This window comes from Lineus longissimus, chromosome 5 (assembly GCF_910592395.1).
Source record: "Lineus longissimus chromosome 5, tnLinLong1.2, whole genome shotgun sequence".
NCBI classification, from domain to species: Eukaryota; Metazoa; Nemertea; class Pilidiophora; order Heteronemertea; family Lineidae; genus Lineus; species Lineus longissimus.
In genome coordinates, this window is record NC_088312.1 from 6,782,889 (window position 1) to 6,809,153 (window position 26,265).

The following is a 26,265-nucleotide window of genomic DNA, read 5'->3' on the forward strand; positions in this document are numbered from 1 at the left end:
TATTTTTTCTGCCAGTGAGTAAAACGCCTTCAGGATGCAGATGCGGTGCAGACAACCCATAGACAGATGAAGAGTGAAACCATTATCATATCAAGGTGCATACAAATGTACATGTTGTGTCAAAGGAACGCGAGAGTAAAGATTGACTTGAGAGGACGAATTTGTTAGTAAAGCATGTTGAAAAGCCAACTTACAAATAGCATTCCGTTGTTTCCGGTCTTTTCAAAAACCCTGCAACGCTGAGTACGTCATCAATTGGACGAGCCTAGTACTTCCTTAATCATGAAAGACCTCGGTATTCCGCGAAATATATCGACTCTTTCTGACATGACCGCCTTTCATTCAACCCTTCGTACGGATCGGCGAGTATTGCGGTCAGGGGATATATAACATGCTCAGAATTGTCCTGATATATCAGTTTGATAGTACAATCGGTCTAGTACTGTACACGGGTGCGTCGTAGCCAATTTTCCACGGGGTTACCGACGTAGCCTACATGGTCTCTTTCTTTTTATGGAAAGTCGAGCAATGGCCGAGGTCTCAGTCCAACAGGATTTCGCCCGATTCAAGAAAACAATCGAGAGCTTGGCGCCTGTCTTCCAGGATATCTTACAGCACTTCGAAAATGTGGCAGAGCGACATTTCAAGACGGGAAACAGGGAGCAGAAAGAGGAAGACATGAAATCTCTCCTCATTAGCGAAAACGATGAAAAATACCTGCAGGACACCCTGCGCAAAAGCTGTGCACCTGTCGTTGCATTCGTTGGGAGTTCCAACGCGGGTAAGAGTTCCCTGTTGAATCTTGTCCTCGGGAAAACGCGCATCGTACCGGAGAAGCAGCATTGCTGCACGGCAAGGGTGGTGCGACTGAAACGATCCACGGCACCTCCAGGGAGTCGCGACGGACAGTCATGGTGCTTACTGGACAAACATGGGAATAGAGTAAGTGACCCCCAGGCTTTTCAGAGGAGGATCCCAACTGAACTGATAGACCTTGAGGACGAGCAGCGTTATGGAGTGGACGTGGAACAGGTCGTTGAAGGGACTGTCTTCGCTGATGGGCTCCTCTCTTACGGTGTGGAGGTGATTGACACCCCCGGTCTCGGCGAATCGGAATCACTCAACAACCTACTTCTGAAAGCCATGAATAATGACATACGTCCTCTGATTGTCTACGTCATAAATGGACAGACATTCCTCAAGTGCGAGGTAAGTGCGTATGCCTTCTCCATATATATCTGTCTATAGCTTTTTATTAACCAAAAAGCGGCGATAAATGAGCAAAACGATGTAATCAGTTGACTCAAAATCAAATGAGCGATGATGTCCATTTCAATTTATAATTTGATCTGGGAGATTTCAGTTTTTTCTAGAGTTCAACAATATATTTCGCTGTATGTTTACATCTTCACCCATTTTCACGAGCTGAGCTGTTGTCTTCGGTTGTGAAATGGAAGTTCGTGGTTGTGACAATGTCCCATCTCTGTCAAATACACAGTCAATTATTTTTTCAATATACATGTACCTTTCTCTCAAAAGGAATTCGACCTCATCAACAATCTAAAAACAAGTTACCCCCAAGCGGAGTTCATTTTCGTGGTCAACAAATCGGACATTGATGAGTCTCATGATTCTATGGATCACAGCGACGGTGAAGACGTGGTGGACGGAGCGACAAATGAGAGAGACAAGAGGGATTGCTCAGTGCGGCGGCTAGGAGAACTGGAGACCATCATGAAAAAACTGAAATATCTAGGTTATCTCAACCGGGAGGAGGAATTCGGCAAGTCTGAGATATTCCATTGCTTGTCTGCTAGGTTAGTAAGGAATGCACGACGCAAGATGAAGACTAAGAGTGGTTCAGAATTGAGTGACAGCGAGAAGTTGTTTCTTGACTCCTATGAAAGGTTCCATGATTGTCTTGTGAATAGGTTGCACTATATTATGCGTGATTTGGAGGTGTGTGTTCGCGACCGCGTTAATAACTTGCTGAAATCCTTCCTTGAGTTGCTTGGGAGCAATCGTGTTGGTATCCTCAAGGCGCTGCATGACATGGGAGATTTCATAGCCAGCGCCCAGAAGGCTGAGAACCGCATTCATGAAAATAGGTCACTGCATAAGATCTTTGACAAGATTTTCTCAAATGAAGCCGTCATTTCGTCCACATTGGATACCGCTAAAGAAAGCTTGTCACGGTTGGCGGAGGGACCTGTCGCAATGCGGAAGCTAGAGGACATCCAACGTGATCCTGCGCGAAGGTTGTGGCTAAAGCGTTTTGGTTTACCAGAGGCGGGACAAGAGGATGGACGTCCGTCTCGAGAGGAAGAGGTGAACCAGAGGTTTATAGCAAGAATCAAGGCAGTATCTTTCGCAATAGAAGCTGAACTCGTCATCGTAAACCGTGTTTCTTCAGGCCTCGCCGACCGCATGGAGAAAGCCCTGATGGAGAGTGCTGGTGAATTCCAAGACGTCATGAATGAGGCTCGGTCGCAGAACGTTGAGGTGCTGAGTGGTCTGTTTGATCAGGCGTACCGGGTGCGACATCACAAAGCTGGTGGTTTTGATGGGGTCGCGAAAATGCACGACATCGTAAATTGCCAATGGGCGCCTCTGAAGACGATGGTGTGGGAGACGGTGCGTCGCTACTGCGAGGAGGTTCTCAAAACGATAAAAATAAAGCAGGCGAACTACAAACAGTGGCAGACGGATTTTGTTGAAATGGCGTTCAGTCAGTTAAGTGAGGAGGAGATAGGATCGAGGCTACGGGAGGGATGCTCCAATAAGCTAAACGAGATGCATCGAGACTTTATCAAAATAACTTCACGGGTAAGTCGCCTTTCGTCTCTGTCGTCACAGAAACGGAAGCTCCACATATGTCAGTTCTTTTCGTAGTATAATACGCAATTTTTCTTTTCGACGTCCAAGTTTTTCCCGAAAGATACCGTAATGGAAGACTTACAGCTCATCAGTTATGTTTCCCGACATAATACATTCATTTCTGCAGGTGAAAGAACTCCGAGAAGCAGTGAAAAGGACAGGTAGTGAGAACATCAAACTACTGGAGACGGACGTCAAGTCTAGGCTACTCCTCCACATGTGTGAGGTCGCCTCCATCGAGTTCCAACGGGACCAAGGGAGGGAGTTAGAGGCAGGTCATCGCTGGTTGGGTCAAGACGGAGACTTCACCATCCGTGAGTGCAAGGCGAATAGGGACTGGGTGATCTACGTGGCGAGAAAATGCGACTTTCCCGATGAGCAGGAGTGGCTGAAGGTGACTGGACATGTCTTCTTTGCTTCGTAAGTTAAATCGAAATTATATTCCGTCATCTTTTTTTGCAGAAAAATGCAGAATTGGTTGCAACAGCAGAGTCCTTGAGGACTTCTCGGGGCGATTACTGACCTCAGGTGGATTTCTTCTGTTGAAGCTATTTTTGAGACGAAACTTTAAGTTGGTCAGATTCCAGCCCACTCACATCATGCCAACTGTGTTTTGACGAACAACATTGTCTTCGTTCCAGCGAGATGAGGAAACGCTTAGCAAAACTCCATCCTAACCTCGTAAACTGCCATGGTTTCTGGATGCCAGACAGAGAGACATTCAATGTGGCGTTTGACAGGACGGACTCAACCCTGGCGGAATACCTTAACACCAGGAGCCCAACGCTTCGGGAACGTCTGAGCATCGCCCTGAAGATTGCTCATGCCCTGGCGGACATCCATGCTGTCCATTTATCCCATCTGGACCTCCGGCTCAGTAACATTGTGGTAAGTGTCGCCATCGACATGGGGTAGGAATTTCAATACACATCAGCTACTGTAAACAACTACTGTAAACTCGGTCAAGCAACGTCAATATTTTGTCCTTTCTTTCGTATTGTCGACATGAATACGGGGAGCAGCCAAACAACTGATGAATAAAATTTAACGACATTGCAACGTACACGTTTAATATAGGTTTTACTGGCGTAAGGCTTTTGTTCAAGAATGCGGAATGATAAGATAGGTTGTACTGTCTTCAAGACGTTACGTCTGTCTCTTAATATGTCCGTATGATTGTGACTGCCATTTGTCGTTATAGATGCTGGGTGACGAACCCAAACTTCTCCACTGTTGTTCTAAGTCACCGCTGGATCCAATTGTAGTAGAAAAGGATGGAAAGTCTACAAAACATCCGCCCTTCCACCTGCATCCTGATTTCACAACAAGAGAAAGGACCGACGCCACAACCTACATGGATTGCTACGCTTATGGGATGTTCCTTTGGATACTGACCACTGGTTCTCCGGAAGCCTACCCGGAGGTGTTCGCAGCATATGACACCATACAACGGCTTAGTGGAGCCAGACAGGAGCGGGATACGGATATCTTGCCGGAGGAGCCGCGCGCGTCGCCAGGGGAGGAGGATCTGGTGACAGGACTATATGAGTTGATGAAGCTCACATGGAGAGAATGCAAGGACCTTCACATGGCTTGTGTTGCTGATCATTTGGAATATCTGTTGGATATGAGAAAGGAAAGTGCGCTATTTCAGGCTTACCCGGCTCTGAAGGGGGCGACCTCATAAAAGTAAACACAAATCAAAGTTTCATCCTGATAGAGCAATTTCGGCAGTGTCCCGTTTGTCGCATGGCTGGTGTGACAGGAGTTTAAGACACCCAGAGATAGCCCGAGTAGTCGGTAGGTGTCGGAAGACAGTAGATGCATTAAAATAGCATTTGGAGTGACAGAAGACGTTTTGTGATGGGTCAAGATGATGAGATGGGCTTGAAGACAGAAGAGGCATTCGCATTCATAGGCGACAGAAGACGTCCAGAGATAAACTGAGGCGTAGGTAGGAGACGGAGGACGGTAGATGCATCGCTATACAGGATGTCTCAGAGACAAAACTGTAAAGCCTCGAAGGCCTAATACGGAGACAATTCGGGGAACTTTTGTAATCTTCTGATGTCTCACAAAAGGATTCATACTTTACCTTATCATATGGCTCATCCGTGGGACAAAGTTCCGATATGACGCAATCCCTCCACTCATTTGGTCCTTCGCCGTCTCATTGAAGTAAACCCCATCTAACTCAGCTCAGTAGTCATCGTTGTTTGCCATAAGGGCCAGAAATGATCTTAAAAGCCCTGTTACTTGGGGCCCAACATGGAGACATTGTCACAACCTTTCTCTGACACCAAGTATACAAATTGTTGCAATTATCCACAGTACAGGAAGTCTCAGAAAAGGAAATGGAGAGAGTCAAGGGCATAGATGAAGACAATGAAACAATGTCTGTCACACCAGTTGACAAAAACTGTTCAATTCTGCATTGCTAGATAGAGGATGTCTCATTGATATTTGTAGGCCCATCAAGGCAAAATACATATGGTGTAAACATATTGCACAAATTTATTTCTTGTTCCAATATACATAAAATGAACATGATTCTATCTGTACAGTACAAAATGTAACATTGTGATCATGAAATAGATCCAATCTGTGCATTCCTTTGAGAGACTCATTTCACCTGCACATGTAACAATCTAAAGCGAACATTCAATCACCATGTGATAGTTATCACATTGCATGTCTGCGACCATTGCTGTTAGTGAAAACCGAATCTCTTAAAAGAACAAGATTTCTTATCTCCAAACATTACAATCATTTGAGCAGTGAAGTTGATGATGTTTCACCTCTTACATTGGCCTAAATGTTTATGACAGATGCCCCAATCACAATCGACAGGCATGGTAGAATTCAGTACAGCAGAAACCTCTCTATTATGAACAACCTTGGGACTGAAAAATGTCCTGAATTGAGTGGTGTCCTGATTAAAGAGGGCAAATGTAATGAAAATGGCCTATTTGGGACCAAATGTACTGTCACTTATAAAGAGGGTTCTTTGAAAGTGAAGTCGGACATTTCTCTGTTGCAGCTGACCTGCCCACATCACCATCTTAAGTCACACCCCATCTCCACTTCTATCAAATTTGCATTCTCAAAACTTAACCCTTTCCCCAAAATATGGAATATGGTCTCGAAAGACCGTCACAACCAACACCAGCACCAGTAACCACAGCAAGTTTTGACAAAAAGAATTAACAACGCAATCAGGGATGGTTGAAACAGGCAAGAAAAGAAGACTAATTCATCAAGTTTATACATGAAAATAACTGTGTCTTATAACTTTTACACTTCGCTTTCTTTTATGGACTTGTCAAATGCACTAACTGGAAAAGTCCAAACATTGCATTGCAACTGTTTGAGCACAGGTGTTACATGCTACGGCAAACTACACTGCCACCCAAATTTTTTATGCGCCGAGTGAAACAGTGGAATTTTCTGGAAGACCATACAAAGTACCATTCTGGATGGGAACGACGAGAGATTTACTGTGGATGCTAATGAGGCTTTTAGTGTGGACAACTAATTCTTCACTTATCCCTGTTGACATCAGTGCCGTTGGTACACCGTAATCTGTGCCTTAATAAGTACTATAAAACAATAGAGAGAGACTTTACATGCTAGTTTGCTAGAATACTAATGTGGCCAATGTGCTCAATGTATTTACCCTTTCCTTCCGTAACTCGTTACGCGCGGTTTGATCTAAAAACCGATTCTAATTTCTGAAAATCAGACTTTCAAAATCGGCCTGCAGGCTGAAAGAGTTAAGATGTGATGACAGACCAATAACCAAAACCCCATTTAGTAACTTGTGAGAGTCAACATAACAGCATATGTATACTACAACTGCAAATGTCACGTTTTGCCATGAGAGTAACATGAAGTAAGAGTAACAAAGAAATCTAAAATGAACCTTGACCAATAACTACAAGAATGAGCACAACCTAAACTGTTCTTACAATGCCGTTCATAGCCACTAAGTCAGTCATATGAATATTCCACAAAGTGTCAAGTGATAATACGAAAATCGACAATGGCCATACAGCAAGTATTAAGAAACAACCATCCCAATTATGTTATAACAAATCAACATACTACATGTACACACTTTTCTGTTGACAAATCCTGTCGGATGATTATTGTCATGAATGACAAAAGACCTTTGGGTTCCCACCTTACCCTAAAAGGGCACAAGCAAGACTACAACAGCTGCTATGCGGAGCTGACTGTCACTAGGGAATTGCATTATGTGAGACATGACTTTAATTTCCTCTGAGTTTTGACATCATTTTTGTGGTCAGGACATACCACAGCATACCCTAGTAAAAATCAGCGACGCCTAATGCCTGTAGGAACCTGACTAAAACCTAAAAGCTGCTGCAAACAGTGGCACAGTGGCAGCTGTCTACATGAGCGTATCTAACAAGCAAGGGCAGCTTAAAGCAGCTGAAGCAATTATAATAATCCAGGTTCCCCTTGATTGCGCATGTGTATAATGCCAACGCCTGAGTCCAACAATGACAATATTATTTCAACAATTGAGTACAAAATTTAGCACCAGACAAATCACAATGTAACAGACTTATTCCCATATACTCCATTTGACAAATATCGTTTACACCAGTAGTCTTCCTTACATCACACATTTACATTGCTATTTATGAACACATACAACTGTCCAAACAGTTTCTCTCTCACATGAACAAAACAGTTCATACCATCCTGTGGAATCAGCAGCAATGTCTCGGAGTATCTCCCACGTCTATGATTGAGTTAAGGCCAAAGAACTCTCCGAGCAAATCCAACCTCAGATTCTATCGTTCATCCAAGTTACAGCTCCCTCACTTGGGTGAGGCTATGCCAGGACACACAAGGTACTATCTCCAGGCTTTCAAACAACATTGCATCTCCGTCATCAGTGTTGGAATGAGTTCTTGCCACAGTGAGGAAGCTGCTAGTTATATAAACAGCCCATACGAGGTGGCCTTCAGTCAGTGGCTGGATTTGCTCAAGAGAGGTGGCTGGCCTTGCCTCTGAGGGGTGGGAGATACACAGTGAGGTTACCGCTTATTCCACAGGGTGCATACACCGTAAGTCCTTCACCCAAGGGATAAACTTCAGTCAATGCACCCTTTACCAAGACAGACAGTTTCTAGTAGTGTTTCCCATTCAGTGATTGTGTGAGATATCATAGTTATATGGATATGTCTGATTAGGTGGGGCAGTAGGGCTTGGCGCAAACAGTAGATCCATCGGGAATGATGGACTCCGGGCCATACCGCTCGAATCATGTTGACCTGCTTCATTCATGAATGAGCTCTGCATAAGAGGGAGATTCCTAGATGGACTGCCAGGCATGTTTTGTTGGGAAACTGGGCCAGTCGGACTCTGCAGATATGATGGATTCTGAGTAGGACTATGAGCCATGGTTCGAGTTTGGCCACTTGAGATATGCTGCCCTTGAGATATGCTAGGCACTTGAGTTGGTAGGCTCTGTGGGAAAGCATTAGGTCTTGTTGGGCTCCGTGACATAAATGAGCCCTGTGAATTTGGAGGCCCAATAGGAAAGTCAACTACAGAATCAGAAGGCAGAATTCGAGTCTGAGTGGTGGGAATTGGATCTGGTTGAGTATACAAATAAGAAGATGTTGTGGGGCTGTGTGGAATTGTTTGAGATTGACTTGAAGGAAACTGATTTGCAGAACTCGGTTGAAATGACAAGTCTTGTGGAAAGAAAGTAGGTCTTGAAGGACTGCATGGCCCTGGACTCTGAGGAAACTGAGGCGTGTTGGGGAATATTGAATTCGGTGGAACGTTTCGAGTTGGGCTTGGGGGAATGGGTACAGGAGAACTCTGAACGAAAGATTGACTCCTAGTAATGGCAGGGCTATGAGGCAGTCCTCTAGTTGGACTGGAGGGGTACTTGATTTGTGAATTTTGCACAAATGGCTGAGTCCTTGTAGGACTGTGAGGCATCGTTCGTGTTGGACTGGAGGGGAAGTGGGGTTCCGAATTTTGCAGAAAGGTCTGTGGCATTGTTTGACTTGGACCAGGGGGATACTGGTGCAGAGAACTTGCAATGCAGGGCATGCTTCCTATCGGGCTTAGAGGCATTGTTCGAATAGGACTAGGTGGATATTGTTCCAATGATAGTCTTCTTGTAGTAGTAGGGCTATAATGCATTGTTCGTGTGGGACTGGGGGGATACTGAGTCAGAGAACTTGGAATGCAAGGCATGCTGGCAATAGGGCTCAGAGGCATTGTCCGAGTTGGACTCGATGGGTACTGGGGCTGTGAACTTTGCACAAATGATATATGCCTCGTACTAGAAGGACTATGAGGCATAGCATGAGTTGGACTAGATGGATAATGTGGCTGGGAACTTTGGATACAAGGCATGCTCCCAATAGGGCTCAGAGGCATTGTTCTACTTGGGCAAGGGGGATATTGCGGTTGAAAGCACTGCTCCAATGATAGTCTCCTCGTAGGGGTAGAAGCCCCGGAATGAATCGGACTAGATGGGACCTGATCTGGTGCACTCTGTATAGATAAGCTCCGCATTGGATTACGAGGAAAAGACCAAACTGGGCTTTGAGGATATTCAATTGATGGACTCGCACATGACAGGCTCCTAGTTGGACTATGAGGGACAGAGCGAGTAGGGCTAGAGGGCATCTGTACTGAGGGGCTATTTAAAAATGTCAGACCTGTGGAGCAGTCAGTTGATGGAATGTTGGAAACACCCTGACCTGGGGAACTGAATAGCATTGATGGATTCTGAGGAAACGCTGGCATTGCTGAACTATACTGAACAGGTGGACTCTGAATATATGCAGAATTCGACGAGGATAAGTTTTGAGGAAAGTTTGGCCCGTTTGCCATATTCATGGCCCGAGTGGGGCTGGGGGGAGGTGGTGGGTTCTGTTGCTGGAAATAGTCTTCTGAACTCGCCAGTATTCTATTGTATTGTTTTGGGAATGTCTGAAGGAAATTAGGACCATTTGCACAGTTGCCAGTCGGGCTGGGAGGGGGCGGGCTCTGAAGGTAGCAGCTAGTCGGGGACCCAGTGGTCGGGCTACAGGGTATTGAACGATTCTTAGGGAAGATAGGTCCATTCGAATATGACCTGGTAGGACTAGGAGGAGGTGGGCTTTGGAGATATGAAAAGTTAGTCGGACCAGTTGTCAGTGGATTAAATGGCACTGATGAGTTCACCTGGGAGAAATCTGGACCATTGGTACATGTCTGAGAGAAAACCGGTGGACCTGTTATGAATGTAGGATTTGGTGCGCTGACTTGATAAGTTGGGGGGCTGTTGGTCATAGTCGGACTCTGCGTGGGATTACAAGGTAAACCTGGACTCTGCGGCATCTTTAAGCGCATTGGCATCAGAGTCCGACGCTGTCGTCATTTTCCACCATAAGTCTTGCCCTTGGTGGCCTGTTGGCGATGCTGCTCGACTTGCTTCTTCAAGTTATTGAAAAGCAACGCCAGACTCTCCTGAAAAGTCACAAAGAAATGAGTTTTAGTGAGATACACATCTGTGTGAATGACTTAAATACTGCAAATGCTATACAGATGTTCAGCTTTAGTTGCTTTGTGGCTCCAACAAAGAGAGCTGGAACATGAAGTAAATATTTCAACACTTCTAATTTGTATTCGCTTCACTAAGAGGACTGCCCCCTAAGTGAATGGAACATTATCTGAAAACAGCCAGAATGGTCAGAATCTCGAAGGAATCACATCTGTGAGGTTGATGTATGGACGTTTTGAGAAGGCTAGGGACAAGCGTTGTGAAAAGGCCAAATACTTACATTTTCAATAGCCAGCTGGCTGTAATCATGGTTCATCCTGTCCTGGCTGAACTCGTGATTCATGGTCAGTTCATTCTTCAACTCATCCCTGAGACATAACCAAGAGTCAAGGTAAAAATATAATATCCTACTATTAAGCAGCAATAGCTAGAAACTGTTGCTTTGCAGACTGTGATATGATCGACCAATTGAGATACTGGGTCATGACGTATCATGACGTATCAGAAAATATTACACCACAGCACTTATTATACATAATTGGCAGCAAGTTAACTTACTTTCTGAGTGAGAGTAATTCTATCTCGGCCTTTACACGTAAGATCTCCTCAGCCACCTGACAATGATCGCGATATATGCTCATAGACTCTGGGTTGTTGGGATTCGGGGTCAGGGGCGTCATAGAACTGTCCATCATGTTGGGTAGGCCCATGCTGTTCATGGTCATGCCTTGATCACTCCCTCGCCCACCAGGCTGAGTCTGAGACACATCTACAATGGAGAAGGAAAAGATAACGTTTTGGGAAATTTTCAGAAGGCATACACAGGGCACCCAAGTATACAAACAAGCGGGGAGATAACCAACCACTCACCATAACTATGTCCAGATGGAGATACCTTCGGATGTTGACTCGGAGGCTGCCATGAAATACTACGATGAGGGGTACCGCCCCGCGCTGGTGACGACTCTCTGCTGAGATGCTGAGGCACAGTAGCAGCATGGGTCATGGTACTAGGTGGATTAGGGTGGCTGGGGCTTGTCGGTGTCACCCCCTGGCTAGAGACGCCACTGCTGGAGTTGGTGTCAGTGTTTGAGAGGATGATGGATGCAGTATCGTGGGAGCCGCCTCGGTGGTGACCTCGTTGGGCTGGAGAGGAAGAAATAAAGGATTTATTCCAAAAAAAGTTCAAGTAGGGGTAAATAATCATCTGACTGGACACTTTAACCCAGGCCACCCTGAAACCTTTCAGGGGAACTCAGATGAGTGGCTTAATTAGCAATACAACCCGAGTCTCACACCGACTGTCGTGCAATATATATTTCGTAATCTGTGACATTTTCCTGAAAGCCAAAATCGGTGATGATCAAACTATTTGATAACCATCATATCATTCTGCTGCCCAATGGCAAAATTGTATAAAGCAGATGCTGTAACATTATCACTAGGCAGTCAAACTTGAGGCAATGTCATGTCAGATGCGTCATAATTGAGAAGGAGCCCACACCACCAGTGATGATGTCATCAACAACTGCTCCATACAAATCTTGGACCTATGACCACATCATTGGCTCCACACCACACACTCTTCCAAAATACATGGAAGAAAATAACAAGGATAGGTTAAAACAGGACAAGGTAGGGTTAAAACTCCCTAATTGATCTAAACATGAGATAACCCTTAACTGAGAGATTTTGAAAACAGTTTTCACCAAAACTGCAAATGAATGTTTCTCAAACATGTAAAGAATTATCAATTTGTGCATGGTGGCAAAAGAGAGAAATACTTTAAAAACTAGACAGGGTATCACTAGCCATTTTACTGTTATGCAGGTAAGGTGTGATAACTTTGTACTCAGAATGTTGCTTATTGGTTGACATGATAAAGGACGTACTCGTGTAAACTAATTTTTTTGTCAATTTGTGCATAGTGACAAAAGTGAGAGAGATTTTAAAAGTAAACAGGGTATCACAAGCCATTTCACTATTGTGCAGGGAAGGTGTGGTAGATTTGTAATCGGAATGGTTCTTATTGATAAACATGGTAAAGCAGGTATTTGTGTGATCTGGATATTGGGTGAACAACCTTTGCCATGTGTCAGAATCTTATCACAAACTGCAGTGAAGTGAAGAACTTTAGGTGATGTTAGACGACATCACAAGATTGGGCCCATGACGAGGCAGGAACTTCAAGGACACTGGATTAATCTAAAGCTGAACTAAGCTTCCCTTAACAGGGTCAGGAGAATGTAGGTTAGGTCATTACTAAGCCATCTACAGCCACAATCAAACCTCACCTGCTTTCAAGATATTTTTTTCTTCATGAGAAGGTAGAAGGACAGTGTTGTGTGACCCTGTCCTCCTGTGGCCAAATTCTTAGAGAAAACAATACAAGAAAACACAATTCAATTTATGACCTCTGCAAGGATGGAACTCTAACTCCATTGTACTCAGTCTTTGCTCCATAAATAGTATGCGTAGTAAAAACACGAGGAAAAATACCAAAAAACATAATTCAATTCATGCCCTCTACAAGGATGGAATTCTCTATAATATGCGAAGGAAAAAAAGCAAGGGGAAGTAAGTGCTGGAGTTCTTTGTGTCAGCAACGCATTCCTCAGTACTCATTAATGAACTGTCAAGGTATTCAAGCACACATGCCATGCAGAAATACTGGGCGAGATAAATTTAGACCAGTAAATGACTTTTCCGAAAATTTCATGTACATTTACACCTGCACAAAACTGAAGTAAAAGCATTTACTAGACTTTTTTCATCTTCATCGTACAATGCCTTTGCAGCTCATTTCAAATCTGTCAGGCACAATTAAAGGTATGCCTGAATGATAATACATGTAGGACCAGAATAACCCACAACGAATCTTCTTATCATTGGCTACAGACAGCAGGCGTTTTGTGGGCTTGTGACTAAAGTCAACCCGACTTATGATAACAAATCCTGTGCATGAGTACTAATTCCACAATGTATTCAATGCATTACCATACAAGACCTGTTCTCGGGTGGGTACTTTCTGGTACTTGGTCAGAGTGGTGTTTTTGACTGAGCTTTGCTTACAAATTTTATTGAGGTGCGCGTGCACTTTATATTCATTCCTGGTTTAATTTTTAAGTGCATCTACATTAACTTACTTCTCGTAGGAGAAACAGGAGGAGGACTGTGATGTTTGATAACAGGTTTGTAAGAGATTTCTTCAATTCCTGTCATGTCTATTAGCACATGAGGGAGGACAGTGCCGGATGCTGTCCGCCTGTGGGTGAGTTCTTGGAGGAGAAAACAAAAACAATGATCTAGTGTTTAACTTACAGTGCAGTTTGCCATGCTCGTCCATTTTTATACTCGAAAATAAATGAGGATTTAGTACGATTATCAGGATGTGTTATAAAGATGAATGGTAGGGAGCACAAATTCATTAGTCATCAATTATGCAGAAGAGTAAAAATTTATCAGACCATCGCCAAGTTTTATGACATAAACAGATATGAGACTTACTTTTGACAGGCGAGTGCGACGCAGCCTGTAAAGCCCCGCCCTGGCGGATGATATCCACTTCATCTAGTTTACTCAAGTCAGCGGAGTACCTCTTGAATTGTTCCACAGAGGGCGTGCTTGACCTCGATCTTGACTCCAAACTTTCACGACTTGCTGCCAAAGATGCAGGTGCACTTGTTCTATTTGTAGTTTTTTCCTGAAAGACGCGTTTATTTTTAAGAAATTTAGTCTTTCTCACCAGTGATCAAACTGGCCAAATAAAACTGATCTCTTCTAAAACCTGGTTGGGCTTTTCCAAAAATTTGCAGAGGCTATTCCAATCAGTTCTGATGAGGCAACTTTAATTAATGTTTGTCTGCTCTGATTGTTCTTGGTAGACCCTGGAAAACATGTCCTGGCAACCACTCTAAAAATCTCTCATGATAGCATTTCTATCACACAACTTTTCTGATATACTGACCTCTACTACTACGACTGGCTGTTGTGTGGGTGTTGTTGGTTGGATCATAGGCACGATATCTCCCTCACCCACAGCTCCTTTCCTTGGAGACGGACTGCCTTTGTTAGTCAACATGTTTAGATTGATTGTACGTGCATTTTGATCAGCAAATGCGATAGATCTGTACGAGGCTGTTGCGTTGCCAGTATCCAGTGTCACATTGCCAGCTGCTCTGTTGCCATCAACTGAAAAGACACGCCGACAAGCTCTAGTTTTGATGTCGAGGTTATAGATGCTGTTTGTACACGATAATAGAGTGCAGTTATCATTCATGCAAATTTGAAATTTATATGACATCTCCAAAATCATGAAAACAATAGCAACATCATCACTTTACCTGTTTCTTCATCCACTTTGGGACTTGGTGGGTACACCAATGGCTGATCACCACCTTTGAAAAACTGAAAACAAACAGTCACACTTTAATTTCTAATGTACTTCTAATTTTATCCCTCAGATACCCCTCTTTGCAAGACTTATGTATCCACCACTGATATTTTTAAGTAGAATTATTTTATGTAGACCAGCTTAATTTGGATCCTGCATGCACACGAATAGAACATGAAATCAGCCCTGCCAACTCTGCAACGATAAACTTACCTGAAAGAGATGTGACATAATTCGCAGCACCTCTGACATGGAGGGTCTCTCAACAGAATTTGATGACCAGCACCGCGTCATTAGAAGTTCAATAGGTTTTGGAATGCCTTGTATTGGTGGAGGTCTTGTACCTGGAGAAATAGTGACAGAAAAACATGGAGAAGTTAGTTCTTGGGATGCCTGTGTTTTGTTTTCATCAGATATACTCTGAAGGTCCCACTGATTCCAACTGCTAGATTTTTGGGTAACATTCATAGAATTGAATCACCTAAGTTAACAGGGTCCTCCACAGGGTCTGCTCAAGGTGGGACGGTACCTTGCCAGTGCGCAACACAAGGTAGGGTGGCCAGCGATTAAAGATTGGGTGGCTCTTCAGAAAATTCTAGAGCAAGGTAGGGTGTCTGCTTCCAAGGTACATGCAGGGTCATATAAAGCTGCCTTGGTAGGGTGGGCCGCCCTGACAAATGGCCTTAGACTAGTAGAGGGAGACACTATTATCACACTCAAACCTGAGTGTGATAATTCCTTACCATTATGCACAGCCCACATGATCCTAAAGGCAGGTCCACCAATCTCATTAAATGGCTTCCTCCTCGTTATCACCTCCCAGAGGATGATCCCAAAGCTGAACACATCACACTTCTCACTGTAGTTGCATCCCTCGAACACTTCAGGTGCCATCCAAGCAGCACTGCCTTTATTATTAGTCATGTGTGTCTGGATATCACATGCTGTACCAAAATCACAGATCTTTAGCACGGTCCCACCCATTATGAGCAACAAACTGAAATCAAATGAAGAAATGTTACATGACTTTATCATCAAACAGGCCCTTTATCATAAGTATTTCAACAACTGGTATTTTATTTTTGCAAAATGATAGAGCAAATCAGTACAACCATGCATTAGTCTCAAGATGATTGACAGACCAGCAGTGACCTTCACAGATTTTCCATGGGATACTAACTTTGGTGGTTTGAGGTCCCTGTGTATCAGTGCTTTAGGCTTCATGCTATGGAGGTAGTCGACACCCCTTGCACACTGTAAGCACCAGCTCATGGCATGTCCTGAAGTATACTCAGGTTGTGGACCAGTCCCATGGAGGACGTTATACAGGGATCCACCCTCTGCATACTCCATGACAAGACACACAGGCTGTGTTGTACATGCTCCATACAGTCTAACAATGTTTGGGTGGTTCACCCTCGACAACTGCTTGAGTTCTGTGATGAATGCTTTCTTTTCGTTTTCTGTTTCGATAAGCTTGACGGCCACTTCTTTGTTTCTCCATCTTGCACGACTGACCACACCAAAAGCTCCACGGCCAACAACCTGCAACATAAACAGTAAAACAATCATTCAATTTAATTGAACTGTCTACACTTTTCATTCTCCTTGTGAAGATGTGCAAGTTGTGACCTAATCCAGATCAGTGGTACTTCATTCCGTCCAACTCCAACTTCCACTCAAGCCTCGACATGCTGTCATGAGTTCAAACATCCCCCCCCCCCCCGAGTGTGTGACCCATGTACAGTACCATCATCACCACTCGGTATGTGATTATGGGCCTAGCCTATGATGGCAATTGGCATGAGCTTGGAGCTAGGCCTGGGCCTGAGATCAAAAGAATGGCAATCATTGCAAGCTGACAACAATGCCGACATTGAAAACAAAAAAATGAAGTTGACTGTCACTGTCACTTGACACAAAAATATGGTATTTTACCTCAATGAACTGCAATTCTTTAAAGTCAATTTCCTCTGCAAAGGCAGGAGGTGTAGCCATATTGAAGGCAGATCACATACATGACATAGTAGTGCAAATAACAAGGCAAACAAACAGAAAAATCAATATTTTGAGGTCTTGTTCCTTGAAATCTGGCAAATTAGACGAAAGTCAATTAGAACCTGCGGTCTAAAAATAGATACAATCGACCCATACGCGTGCGCACTAGCGAAAAAAGAGTATATTTTTGGCGAGCTTGAAGGAAGATTTTTTAAATCGCAAGGTTTTCACGCCACCTAGCGGGAATCCGCCATTTGTTGATTCGATTTTTGGACGAAGGATATGTTCAAGAAACCAAAGAAAAACTTCAGGCGTAGGGTCGTCGAAGATAGCGACGAAGAAAAGCCTAATGATGGGGCTGAACCTATGGACATTGAGGATCAGACTGATGAAGCACCAGCTTCTGAAATCCCCAAAATCCCTAAAGAAAAATCGAAGAAATCGGATCAACAAACACCAAAAAAGTCAAAAAATGTTTTGTTAAGTTTTGACCACGATCATGAAGAAGAGGGTAATTTTCTGTTGAAGATATTTAACCTGTTTAATTTTCCAGGGCAAGGCCTAGACTGTATGATAGATATCGTAGCACAAGACCCAGCTGTAGGGCTACAACAATCCGACCCCATATCACATGAAATGAGCAAACAAAAGACTGTCGCTGTGTGGACTGTGGTCACAGCGAGCATGGGCCACGGCGCCTGTCGCCTGGTCTGTGCCACATTGTTTTAGAGTGAACAAGTGGACATACCAATTGGAGGCTCAAAATGTAAAGGGGGTTCTGATCATGAAGTCACTACAGACTATTCCTTTCCTAATTTTAGCTGAACCTGAAACTTTCAAGGTTAAGAAGTCAAGCCGAAGTCAGAAAATTGCACGTCAAATTAAGAAAGAATCAAAGCGAGAGAAAGAAGAGAATGAAATCAAAAGAAAAGAGGAAGAACGTCTGCAAAAAGAATTGAAAGAGAAGAGGGAATCCTCTGTAGGTGTTTGTACGTTGTTTGTGACTGTCTGAGGTACAAGCTGTAATATTGATTGAATTGGGATTGGAAGACTTGCCGTGTATTGTAGGCTGGCTCTAAACTCTCAAGTTGTATATAAATTGCTATCATGCTTACAGAACACTGCATCCAATCTTTTGATCTGTCTTGATACTTTCAAATTAGATTTCCATGATCTTGGATGAAATACAAGTGGCCCTGGCCACTTGCCAACTCATGGTCATATTCAGAACCGAACAATTTCATATTCCATTTTTAGGGAAGGCGTGGGCGTGGTAGAGACCGAGACAACAGTGATTCAGAAAATGACAGAAGAGTGCGGAATGGATCAGACATGGACACGTCTGGTTCAGATAGTGAAAAAGAAGAAAAGGAAAAGAAGCGCACATCGCATGCATTTAGGGGTCTGCTAGAGCGCGGGGAGATACCGGACGCTAACCTCATTCACTTGGCAAAAAAGAAGCGACAGCAGGCGCGCGAGCAGGGCGACTTCATTCCATTAGAGGAGACCAAACCTGTGAAATCTGCATCAAGATTAATCAGGTGATTAGGCGCTTAATATGATATTTACGAGTCCTGTGACTTTCTTTATTAAAACCAATCTGAAAGTTTTAAAAGTTTTATCCTATATCTCATATAATCCTAAATCCTAGTTCTCAGTTCTCATGTTTGTCTTGTTTTATTTCCAGGGAAGATGAACATGATGCTAGTTCTGACGAAGAGAGGGTTTCATTCAGTGCCAATGTACAGGCCCAAGAGAGAGCGCTTATTAGGGACCGGTTCCTTGCTGTTGAACATGGTAAGTTAAATGTAGCGAAGGGTATATGGTTGTGGTATTGGGTGAATAGAGATGTCACCAAAAGTCAGATCATGATCATAAAAGAGATAGGCTCATAATACATCCTTGTAGATAGGCTACAGAATCAGCCAGTTGCAATAGCTCACTTTCCAGAATTTCACCCAACCGCCTCCTTTCACCAGAATGGCTCACATTTTTATGTTTTCTTAAATTTGCAGGCAGTGATGTTGACAGTGACCAAGAGAACGATTGGGAAGCTCAGCAGATCAAGAAAGCAGTCAGCATTCCGCAGACCGGGGTATGTCTTTTCAGTTACTCTCTTCATCAGTCGCATGTGCTTTGTTTTCAAAATGAACTCTGTTAATCTACAAATCTACAGCTCCTTTGTGTTGGTTATAGTGTCCTCTGTATTTTTGTAAAATTTTGCCTTGGTATGTCACATGGTTTGGAGAATAGATAACACGAAAACCGAAATAACCAACCTTCAAAACATGTGTCCAACTTTCAGGCTCAGACAGATAAAGTGTCCGTCCCTGACCAGTATTTCTACAACCAGACTGGCAGCGTGTTCAGCAGTACTACAGGCTATATAGAACCTCCATCAGTCGTCCCTACCTCATCGAGGAAAACACCTCCACTCAAGAGTGAAGAGATTACCCTGGAACAGATGAAGGCCACACTGAAGGACAGGTATTTCATTGTGAAGTATTGTTCATGTAAAAGAACTGTTAACAGGCTTGCATTCAGAAGTTTACTCAGCTTTTATGACTCGTTAAAGTGAGAAGGGAGTTGGATCGAAATTCTTCAAATTGTCCTGCCTTATATGCATGTGTTTGTCCTTGTACTTGAATTCAGTACAACTCATGTTGCAGGTTGATGTCTCTTGGCCAGGTGCACCGTGCTCACATCCTGGAGAAGGACCGCATCGACGGCGACAAAGAGACCAACGTGAAGACTGCCATCGAACTCGAGGGGAAGGTTTCTAGCTTGGAAGAGCAATATAAGTTCTTCCAAGAAATGAGGGGGTATGTGCGAGACTTGGTTGAATGTCTTGATGAGAAGGTGGGTTGCTTCTTCTTAGGGCGGGTGATTTATGTGTTTCCTTGTCGCAGGGGTTTATTATTGTTGTCCTCGAAGGAACCATGCATGTTGTTGTGTGAACCTTACCAGGGCCATGCTGTTTTCTTTCGTATATTTGTACATAACTTATGTGTTCTTCAAATATATTCTTTAAGCCTATTATAGAGAAATCAGGGACATAGCTAGCGGGGGAGCCAGGGGGCAAATGCCCTCCAAGAAGTCACCAAAAGAGGTGTTTTTGACCGAAAAATCTGAAAAAGACCAAAAAGCTTGCTACGCCTCTGAAAATGTGTTGATATTATGCAACATACAAATTAATCAAATAATCATCACTACCATCAAATCCTTCTGGATTTTTGCCAGAGGTATGGAGTCCACTGACTGTAGGCTACAGATCACCTCTGTGGGATCTTTTAGTTGCCCTAGCCTTGAGACTCGGGTGCTACAAGGTAGAAAAAATGATTGTCCAGTTTGTTTAAATTGCATGTTGTCTGTTTTAAAGTAAGACCAAGAAGAAAAACTGAAGGGCAATCTTAAATCACTTACCCTGGTATATATTTTTGCTGAGAGACATGATCGATATCACCAATTTTGCACTTTTGCTATCAAGGTGGTGGATTCTATCAAAAATCTTTTTTTTTTGTTTTGGTACCCCGGTACATTAGTCGTTTCTAGTCTTTTCTTTCCAGTTCATTTGTCACCTCTCTGATATGCTGTACCTAGAATGGAAATTTTACATAAATGTCACTTTTGTTAGCTCCCCTTTGTAAATACATTATTTCAACTCGAGTGGAGAAGTATAATTGATTAACTCCTCTGGATTTTTCACGTCTTAAAAGTTAAGCCAAGACGTGAAATCCTTGGTCGTATTTTCATATTTCAGGTTAAATCTCACTAAAAACTGTGTTACAGAATAATTTTTTTCCTGTTCAGGTACCACAGATTTATGAGCTGGAATCAAACTATTTCACTCTGATGAGAGAAAGAGCTGAGAAACTCGTGAAAAGACGCCAGCAAGACATCACAGATCAGTCCACTGATTACAATCCGAGTGAGTACATGAAATTTCAGAAAATTGCTCTTTTTCTTTCTGTCGGAAGCCCCTTGCAAACCGTGGTCCATACACTTTGACATCTGCTGTTGTTGAATCAGCAGTATCAGTGTAAAATTGAAGAAAGAAGCTCTCTTGATGTTAGTACATTGTTAACTTGTATGTCATTTGGAATAAAAGGAATCGACTAGTTTTGTAAAATAACTGATTGTCATTTTCTGTTTTAGATAAATCTAAGATTGGTCAGTTCAATGATGAAAAGCATAGAAGATTGGCTGAGCGGGAGGCTAGACGGTGAGTACATGCCTGTTAAACTGGTGACAGTATTGGTGCTTCCAGCCCTGAACATTTTCATGTTGCCAGGCGTTTTTAGATCACCAAAATGTCATCAAAGTTTCTGTCTCCAAGATGGCAATGATTTAGAACGCAACAATAAGAAATGGACATGTGACAGCATCTGATGAAGAATTCTTGCCTTTTTCTATTTGTAGGAGTCGACGGCGTCGTGCTAGAGAATCCAAATTGAAACCGGGACATTATGATGGGCTCTCTACTGATGATGAAGAAAATCAGTCAGACTTGGCCAAATTCAATATGGAAAGAGGTAGAACTTTTACTCTGCTTCATACACAGGTCAAACATGGATGGACCAGCGAGATGCGAACGCCGTGAAACCGACTCTCGTTTTGATGGGCTGTCAACTGGCTTGTTCATTTCTCAGCTGTGCTATTTGGTGTAAAGCTGTGCTCCCAATAGCTATAGACTTGTTTGGTGTAAAGCTGTGCTTCCAACAGCTATATCGACTTGTTTGGTGTAAAGCTGTGCTCCCAACAGCTATATCGACTTGTTTGGTGTAAAGCTGTGCTTCCAATGCTGTAGACTTTGTGCCTGCCTTGGTGTTTTGGGGATGCCTGGAGAAATTTGTACTCGCAACTGACTTGTGTGTTAACTGGATTAGTATTCAGGATATCATGTGATGACTCTTTGCTGAAGTGGGAACATTTCTTTACCTATAAAGACCACCTTGGTAATTACCTACATGTATGGACGTAATACAGATAGTGTTTTCCCTGAGTATTTAAAATTTGGAATGAGAAACAAAGTTCCCGTGGTCCTTTTGTGTAAATGTGTAGTCTTCATAATGGAGTTATCTTTTTCTTTATGTTTATAAGTATTTTCAATTACCTTTGTCCAGTTGAACTTACTTTGCATTAGTCCTTCTTGACAGTGACTGGTAATATCTCTGGTAAAGAAATTTCGTTAATTTCAAAACATTAAGGGGAGGGGGACCTACAGGTATCATTGAAAGTATTGTTTTAAAAAGCTCTTAGTCAACGGATTGCATCTTTAGGTAAAGGTAGGTAACAGGAATTTTCTCCCGAAATGGTAATATTCGATCCTTGAAGGTTAACAAAAAGAAGACAGGAGAGTTGATGGCAGTTCCACCCTCACCACCTTGTCGTTTTGCTTAAATACTAATTTCTAACTTTAATATTTTCAGATCGGATCCTGAGTGAATCGTCAACGCTCTTTGACGATGTCGTTGACGATTTCTCCCGCATTCGCCGAATCAAGGGCCGATTCGAACAGTGGAAATTCCAACATGGCGAGTCATACAGGGAGGCCTATATTGGTCTTTGTTTACCCAAATTGTATATGCCTTTAATTAGGCTACATTTAATTACCTGGAACCCCCTTGAGGTATGAGTTCTTATACGTGATACATTTGGAGGAAATCCAGTATTATTTCTCTTGTTGTTTGTCTATTTTCAGGGTGAATAATCATATCAGGTTTTTCAGTTCTTCTCAGTTTTAGAACTTTTTGGAGGTACAGAATCACTAAAATGGTGTTTTTGGTAGTCTGGTGTTGTGCCTGAAATATAAAGAAAAATGTCCCCTTTTGAATACAGTGCTGTATGCTTTTCAAGTTTTAAACGCTTAATAATAACTCACAAGTTATACATGTAACTTTAAAACGTGTTGCTTATTGCATTTCTACAGTTTTCAGGTGTGAAAATTCTCCCTCATGACTTTATTTTGTTACAAGTTTGTATTCTTTTTTTCTTAGGTTCGGTGTGCAGACTTTGAGAGGATGCCTTGGTTCCAGACATTGATGTTCTACGGCTTTAAGGAAGGTGATGCCATAGATCCAAACGATGCAGACGTCAAATTACTGCCAAGTGTTATAGAAAAAGTGCTACTCCCTAAACTAACAGGTGAGCTCAAATGACAATCAGAAAACGTGTATCGGGAAGAGGAGTATATAATAGTCATTGTTCTGTGGCTTTTACTGTATATACGGTACAATTCGGTGCCCCAAACCTTTTCACTGAGAGTCATCATCTTCTGAGGGTGCTTTTCTTTGAACCTTTTGACAATTTTTGTAGTTGACAATTTAAAAAATTTCTTTTGCAGCTTATATTGAAAGTGTCTGGGACCCACTCTCTAGCTCGGAGACGAGAAGTTTAGTCGCCATAGTGAAAAAGATCACTGCCGAATACCCGTTAGTGGCCGACTGTAAAAATATGCTGATGCTCGGGATGGCTGCTGTGGACCGTATCAAAAGGAGTCTGGATGGGGATGTCTTCATCCCACTGTATCCAAAGAGTGTGGTCGACAACAAATCGTCACCAGCCAGTATGTTCTTCCATCGGCAGCTTTGGAGTTGTATCAAAGTAAGTAATTCTAAAACATAATAAAGAAGGCATGATCACTTCATACAGAGCATCAGCGTTTCCACTAGTCAAACAATAGTATTGACCTGTCTTCTCTTTCTTTCAGTTGTTCACCAACATCCTGATGTGGGACACTGTCCTGTCAGCAACCATTCTCCGAGATCTTGCATTTGGTGGCCTCCTCAATCGCTACATTCTCTTAGGCCTCGGCAATTCAGTTTATGCTCAATTTATTCTCAAGTGTCAAATGGTGAGTAATTTAAGAGTCCATGTCATTTCGACTTGGAACCATTCAGTGTTGGCAGATTGTGTCCAAAGATGGCCATAAATTCTTATCAGACACCTCTCTCCGCAATTTGACCTCTGTAAGTAGGACATCTCCCTAATAAGGACAGCATTTGACAGGTCCTATGGTGTCCTTAATAAAGGGGTTCTACTGTACTACCAGATCTAAAGATGCAACAGTGCATATGGAATTTCTTATTTCACGATGTTGTATGTTTCAGATCTGTGTCGCAATCCCCAAGTCTTGGTTTGCTGAAGCCCCTGATGAATCAACCATCAAACCTTTGGAGAACTTCTGTCGATTCCTTGCCAGCACTGCCTCTGTTATTGATAAGGACATCGGCATGGAGGGTGATAAAAGGGATGGAAGGTGAGTAGCTTGTTTCGGGTCCTGCCTCATTGTGCTGAGTGGATAGTGGTTTGATTGATACCAAAACAGGAGGTATTGGTCATGTCACCAAACTTTGCAAGGGTGAAGCTAAAATGTAGACCAAAACTAAGGGGGCAGCTGAGGTTTTGGGACCTGGTCTCTGAAAATAGTGCTTGAGACAGTCGCAACCAGACAAGGTCTCTCAAAACAGTGCTTGAGACAGTCACAACCAGACCAGGTCTCTCAAAACAGTGTTTCTAAGCTCATGTTGGAATACTCAAGCCTGTTGACTTTTGAACGTCCGTGAAGTTGGCAAGTTGTAAGAAGACACCTCGTAATTGTACAACATTTCATGTTGATTGACTGATCTTTTGTTCTTTGCAGGGACACCATCAAGCAGATCACGAAACTCCTGGTGAATCTTCATTCTATGGACAATGCAATGAACCTAGCTAATCAGTTCAGTTTGAAGTTATAGCAACTACCGGACAGTGATTACGAACTTGAACAGGCTCTGAAGGATTGTTCTCTGTGTGAATCAGATAAGGACAGAATAGTTTGAGGACTGTAATTTACATGCCTGTTGCTCTGTGAAGACATTCGGTTTGGAAGTGTGCTATGGAGAATTGCAGCAACTTGAACAAGCCCTGGTATTATCATGCCTGGTGACGAAACGATGAATTGAGTCCCATGGGTGCAAAGCTCCAACTCGGTTGTGCCAGAAAATGCATTGGGTGTATAAGTTTGCTGTTGATGATTGTACCATTTTCACTCTGTATTCATAGGAAGGAATGCCAAGATATTTAATGTGTGTCATCGAGAGGATGTTGCATGCCAGATGAGCTTGTTAATAAAATGTATCCATTTCGAAGAAAACTTCGGTCTTTGTTATATCTTGTCCAAGTTAAGTGGAACCTGACAGCAATACTATTGTTGCCAAAACTATGAAAAGGTTCAAGACAGTCACATCCAAACCGAATCTGCTTGAAGCTCCATGGTGAGAGACATGATACTGCCACAACCCTACTGTGCTGAGCCTGGCAGCTCCACCGTACTGAACCCAAAACGGTGAAAGAGATGAGTCAGTCATAACCAAACCGAATGTGACCTGACAACTCCACGGCATTGTTGCCAAAACTGCAAGAGAGCTGAGACAGTCACAGCCAGACCAAATGGGACATGATGGCTTTGCTATGTTGCCAAAGCAGTTGGAGAGGTGAGGCTGATACAGACCAGTCAAGCTTTGCAACTTTCAACTCCACTGTGTTGCATCAACACGACCTAACTTCACCTGACACCTCCACCGTACGATTGGTGCCAAAACGACGAGAGAGACGAGACAGTTACAACCTGACCAAATCTGACCTCACAGCTCCTACACCGTATTGTTGCCTATACGGTATGGGAGCTGAGACAGTCACAACTAGACCAAATGGGACCAGGCAGTTTCGCCGTTTTCAGTGCGCTGAGAGGGATGAGACGATCACAACCAGACCAAACCTGACAGCTCTATCGTATTGTTGCCAAAACGGTAACAGAGCTGAGATTACTGATAGTCACAACTAAACCAAATGGAACCTGGCAGCTCCGCCGTATAGCCAAATCAGCAAGAGAGATGGGGTAGCCACAACCAGACCGTGTTGTTGCCAAAACGATGACAGAGATGAGACAGTCACAACCAAACGAAAGAAGACCTGGCAGCTTCGCTGTGTTGCCAAAGCGATGAGAGAGACGAGACAGTCACAACCAAACGCAGAAGAAGAAGAAATGATGCGATATCAACTTCATTGGGGTTCTTGTGAGATGTTTCTCTGACCAGATTGTGACTTGAATGATAACCACTCTCTGGACTCCTTGTGTGAATTAAACCGTCTCTGATCGGATTGTGATACACAAACCCCCTTGTTTCGTGGAATGATTCTTTCCCTCGGCTGATCAGGTTGTGACAGGATGTCCACTCTTTGTCTCTGGTCATATTGTCACAGGATGTCTACTCCTTGCTCTCAGTGTCATTTTAGATTGAGACAGGATGCCCACTCCAACTGTTCTCTTTCTCTGGTCAGATTGAAACAGAATGTTCACTCCTTCTTCTCTGTCTCAGGTCTCATTGTGAGAGGGTGCACCCCTGTAGCAGTAGACAATGTACCCCTGGAAAAAGTGGCCGACTCCATTGTATTCTGGCGGATCATGGTTTAC

At 43.1% G+C, this 26,265-nt stretch overlaps 4 protein-coding genes across 4 annotated transcripts in view; 2 read left to right on the plus strand and 2 right to left on the minus strand.

Annotated features, from left to right (window-relative positions):
- The first annotated feature begins 440 nt into the window (after window positions 1-440).
- LOC135487799 (uncharacterized) lies at window positions 441-5,386 on the plus strand. Its single transcript, XM_064771881.1, has 5 exons — window positions 441-1,209; window positions 1,540-2,826; window positions 3,005-3,297; window positions 3,519-3,765; window positions 4,079-5,386. Exons 1-5 carry the CDS (start codon window positions 514-516, stop codon window positions 4,562-4,564), a joined length of 3,009 nt encoding a protein of 1,002 aa, XP_064627951.1. The 5' UTR covers window positions 441-513; the 3' UTR covers window positions 4,565-5,386.
- Window positions 5,374-26,265, minus strand: part of LOC135487748 (DNA-directed RNA polymerase II subunit RPB1-like) — a 29,589-nt gene continuing 8,697 nt past the window's right edge. Inside the window, exon 3 of the mRNA XM_064771819.1 lies at window positions 5,374-10,036. Coding sequence (XP_064627889.1) covers window positions 8,056-10,036 — 1,981 coding nt within the window. The 3' untranslated portion in view covers window positions 5,374-8,055. The remainder of the gene's footprint in view (window positions 10,037-26,265) is intronic.
- LOC135487803 (mitogen-activated protein kinase kinase kinase 7-like) lies at window positions 10,030-16,902 on the minus strand. Its single transcript, XM_064771887.1, has 13 exons — window positions 16,752-16,902; window positions 15,994-16,358; window positions 15,557-15,810; window positions 15,027-15,157; window positions 14,764-14,827; window positions 14,388-14,611; window positions 13,928-14,123; window positions 13,567-13,698; window positions 12,715-12,792; window positions 11,291-11,566; window positions 10,979-11,189; window positions 10,701-10,788; window positions 10,030-10,386 (listed from the first exon to the last, which is right to left on the minus strand). Exons 1-13 carry the CDS (start codon window positions 16,809-16,811, stop codon window positions 10,294-10,296), a joined length of 2,172 nt encoding a protein of 723 aa, XP_064627957.1. The 5' UTR covers window positions 16,812-16,902; the 3' UTR covers window positions 10,030-10,293.
- LOC135487801 (PAX3- and PAX7-binding protein 1-like) lies at window positions 17,058-24,939 on the plus strand. The gene is made up of 16 exons (XM_064771882.1): window positions 17,058-17,322; window positions 17,633-17,790; window positions 18,069-18,352; window positions 18,499-18,608; window positions 18,827-18,906; window positions 19,117-19,298; window positions 19,481-19,670; window positions 20,622-20,739; window positions 20,967-21,033; window positions 21,231-21,343; window positions 22,241-22,440; window positions 22,808-22,955; window positions 23,155-23,414; window positions 23,521-23,664; window positions 23,921-24,069; window positions 24,454-24,939. Exons 1-16 carry the CDS (start codon window positions 17,094-17,096, stop codon window positions 24,545-24,547), a joined length of 2,526 nt encoding a protein of 841 aa, XP_064627952.1. The 5' UTR covers window positions 17,058-17,093; the 3' UTR covers window positions 24,548-24,939.

What these genes read in the sequence shown, in the direction of transcription:
- LOC135487799 (XM_064771881.1), top strand. Translation starts at nt 514, where the DNA reads ATGGAAAGTCGAGCAATGGCCGAGGTCTCAGTCCAACAGGATTTCGCC. An exon ending in AGACATTCCTCAAGTGCGAG is followed by an intron (nt 1,210 to 1,539) that starts GTAAGTGCGTAT and finishes TTCTCTCAAAAG; the next exon opens with GAATTCGACCTCATCAACAA. An exon ending in TTATCAAAATAACTTCACGG is followed by an intron (nt 2,827 to 3,004) that starts GTAAGTCGCCTT and finishes TCATTTCTGCAG; the next exon opens with GTGAAAGAACTCCGAGAAGC.
- LOC135487803 (XM_064771887.1), bottom strand. Translation starts at nt 16,811, where the DNA reads ATGGCTACACCTCCTGCCTTTGCAGAGGAAATTGACTTTAAAGAATTG. An exon ending in AGGGACCTCAAACCACCAAA is followed by an intron (nt 15,811 to 15,993) that starts GTTAGTATCCCA and finishes ATTTGATTTCAG; the next exon opens with TTTGTTGCTCATAATGGGTG. An exon ending in TTATGTCACATCTCTTTCAG is followed by an intron (nt 14,828 to 15,026) that starts GTAAGTTTATCG and finishes GTTTGTTTTCAG; the next exon opens with TTTTTCAAAGGTGGTGATCA.
- LOC135487801 (XM_064771882.1), top strand. Translation starts at nt 17,094, where the DNA reads ATGTTCAAGAAACCAAAGAAAAACTTCAGGCGTAGGGTCGTCGAAGAT. An exon ending in TCTGCATCAAGATTAATCAG is followed by an intron (nt 18,353 to 18,498) that starts GTGATTAGGCGC and finishes TTTTATTTCCAG; the next exon opens with GGAAGATGAACATGATGCTA. An exon ending in AAGGCCACACTGAAGGACAG is followed by an intron (nt 19,299 to 19,480) that starts GTATTTCATTGT and finishes CTCATGTTGCAG; the next exon opens with GTTGATGTCTCTTGGCCAGG.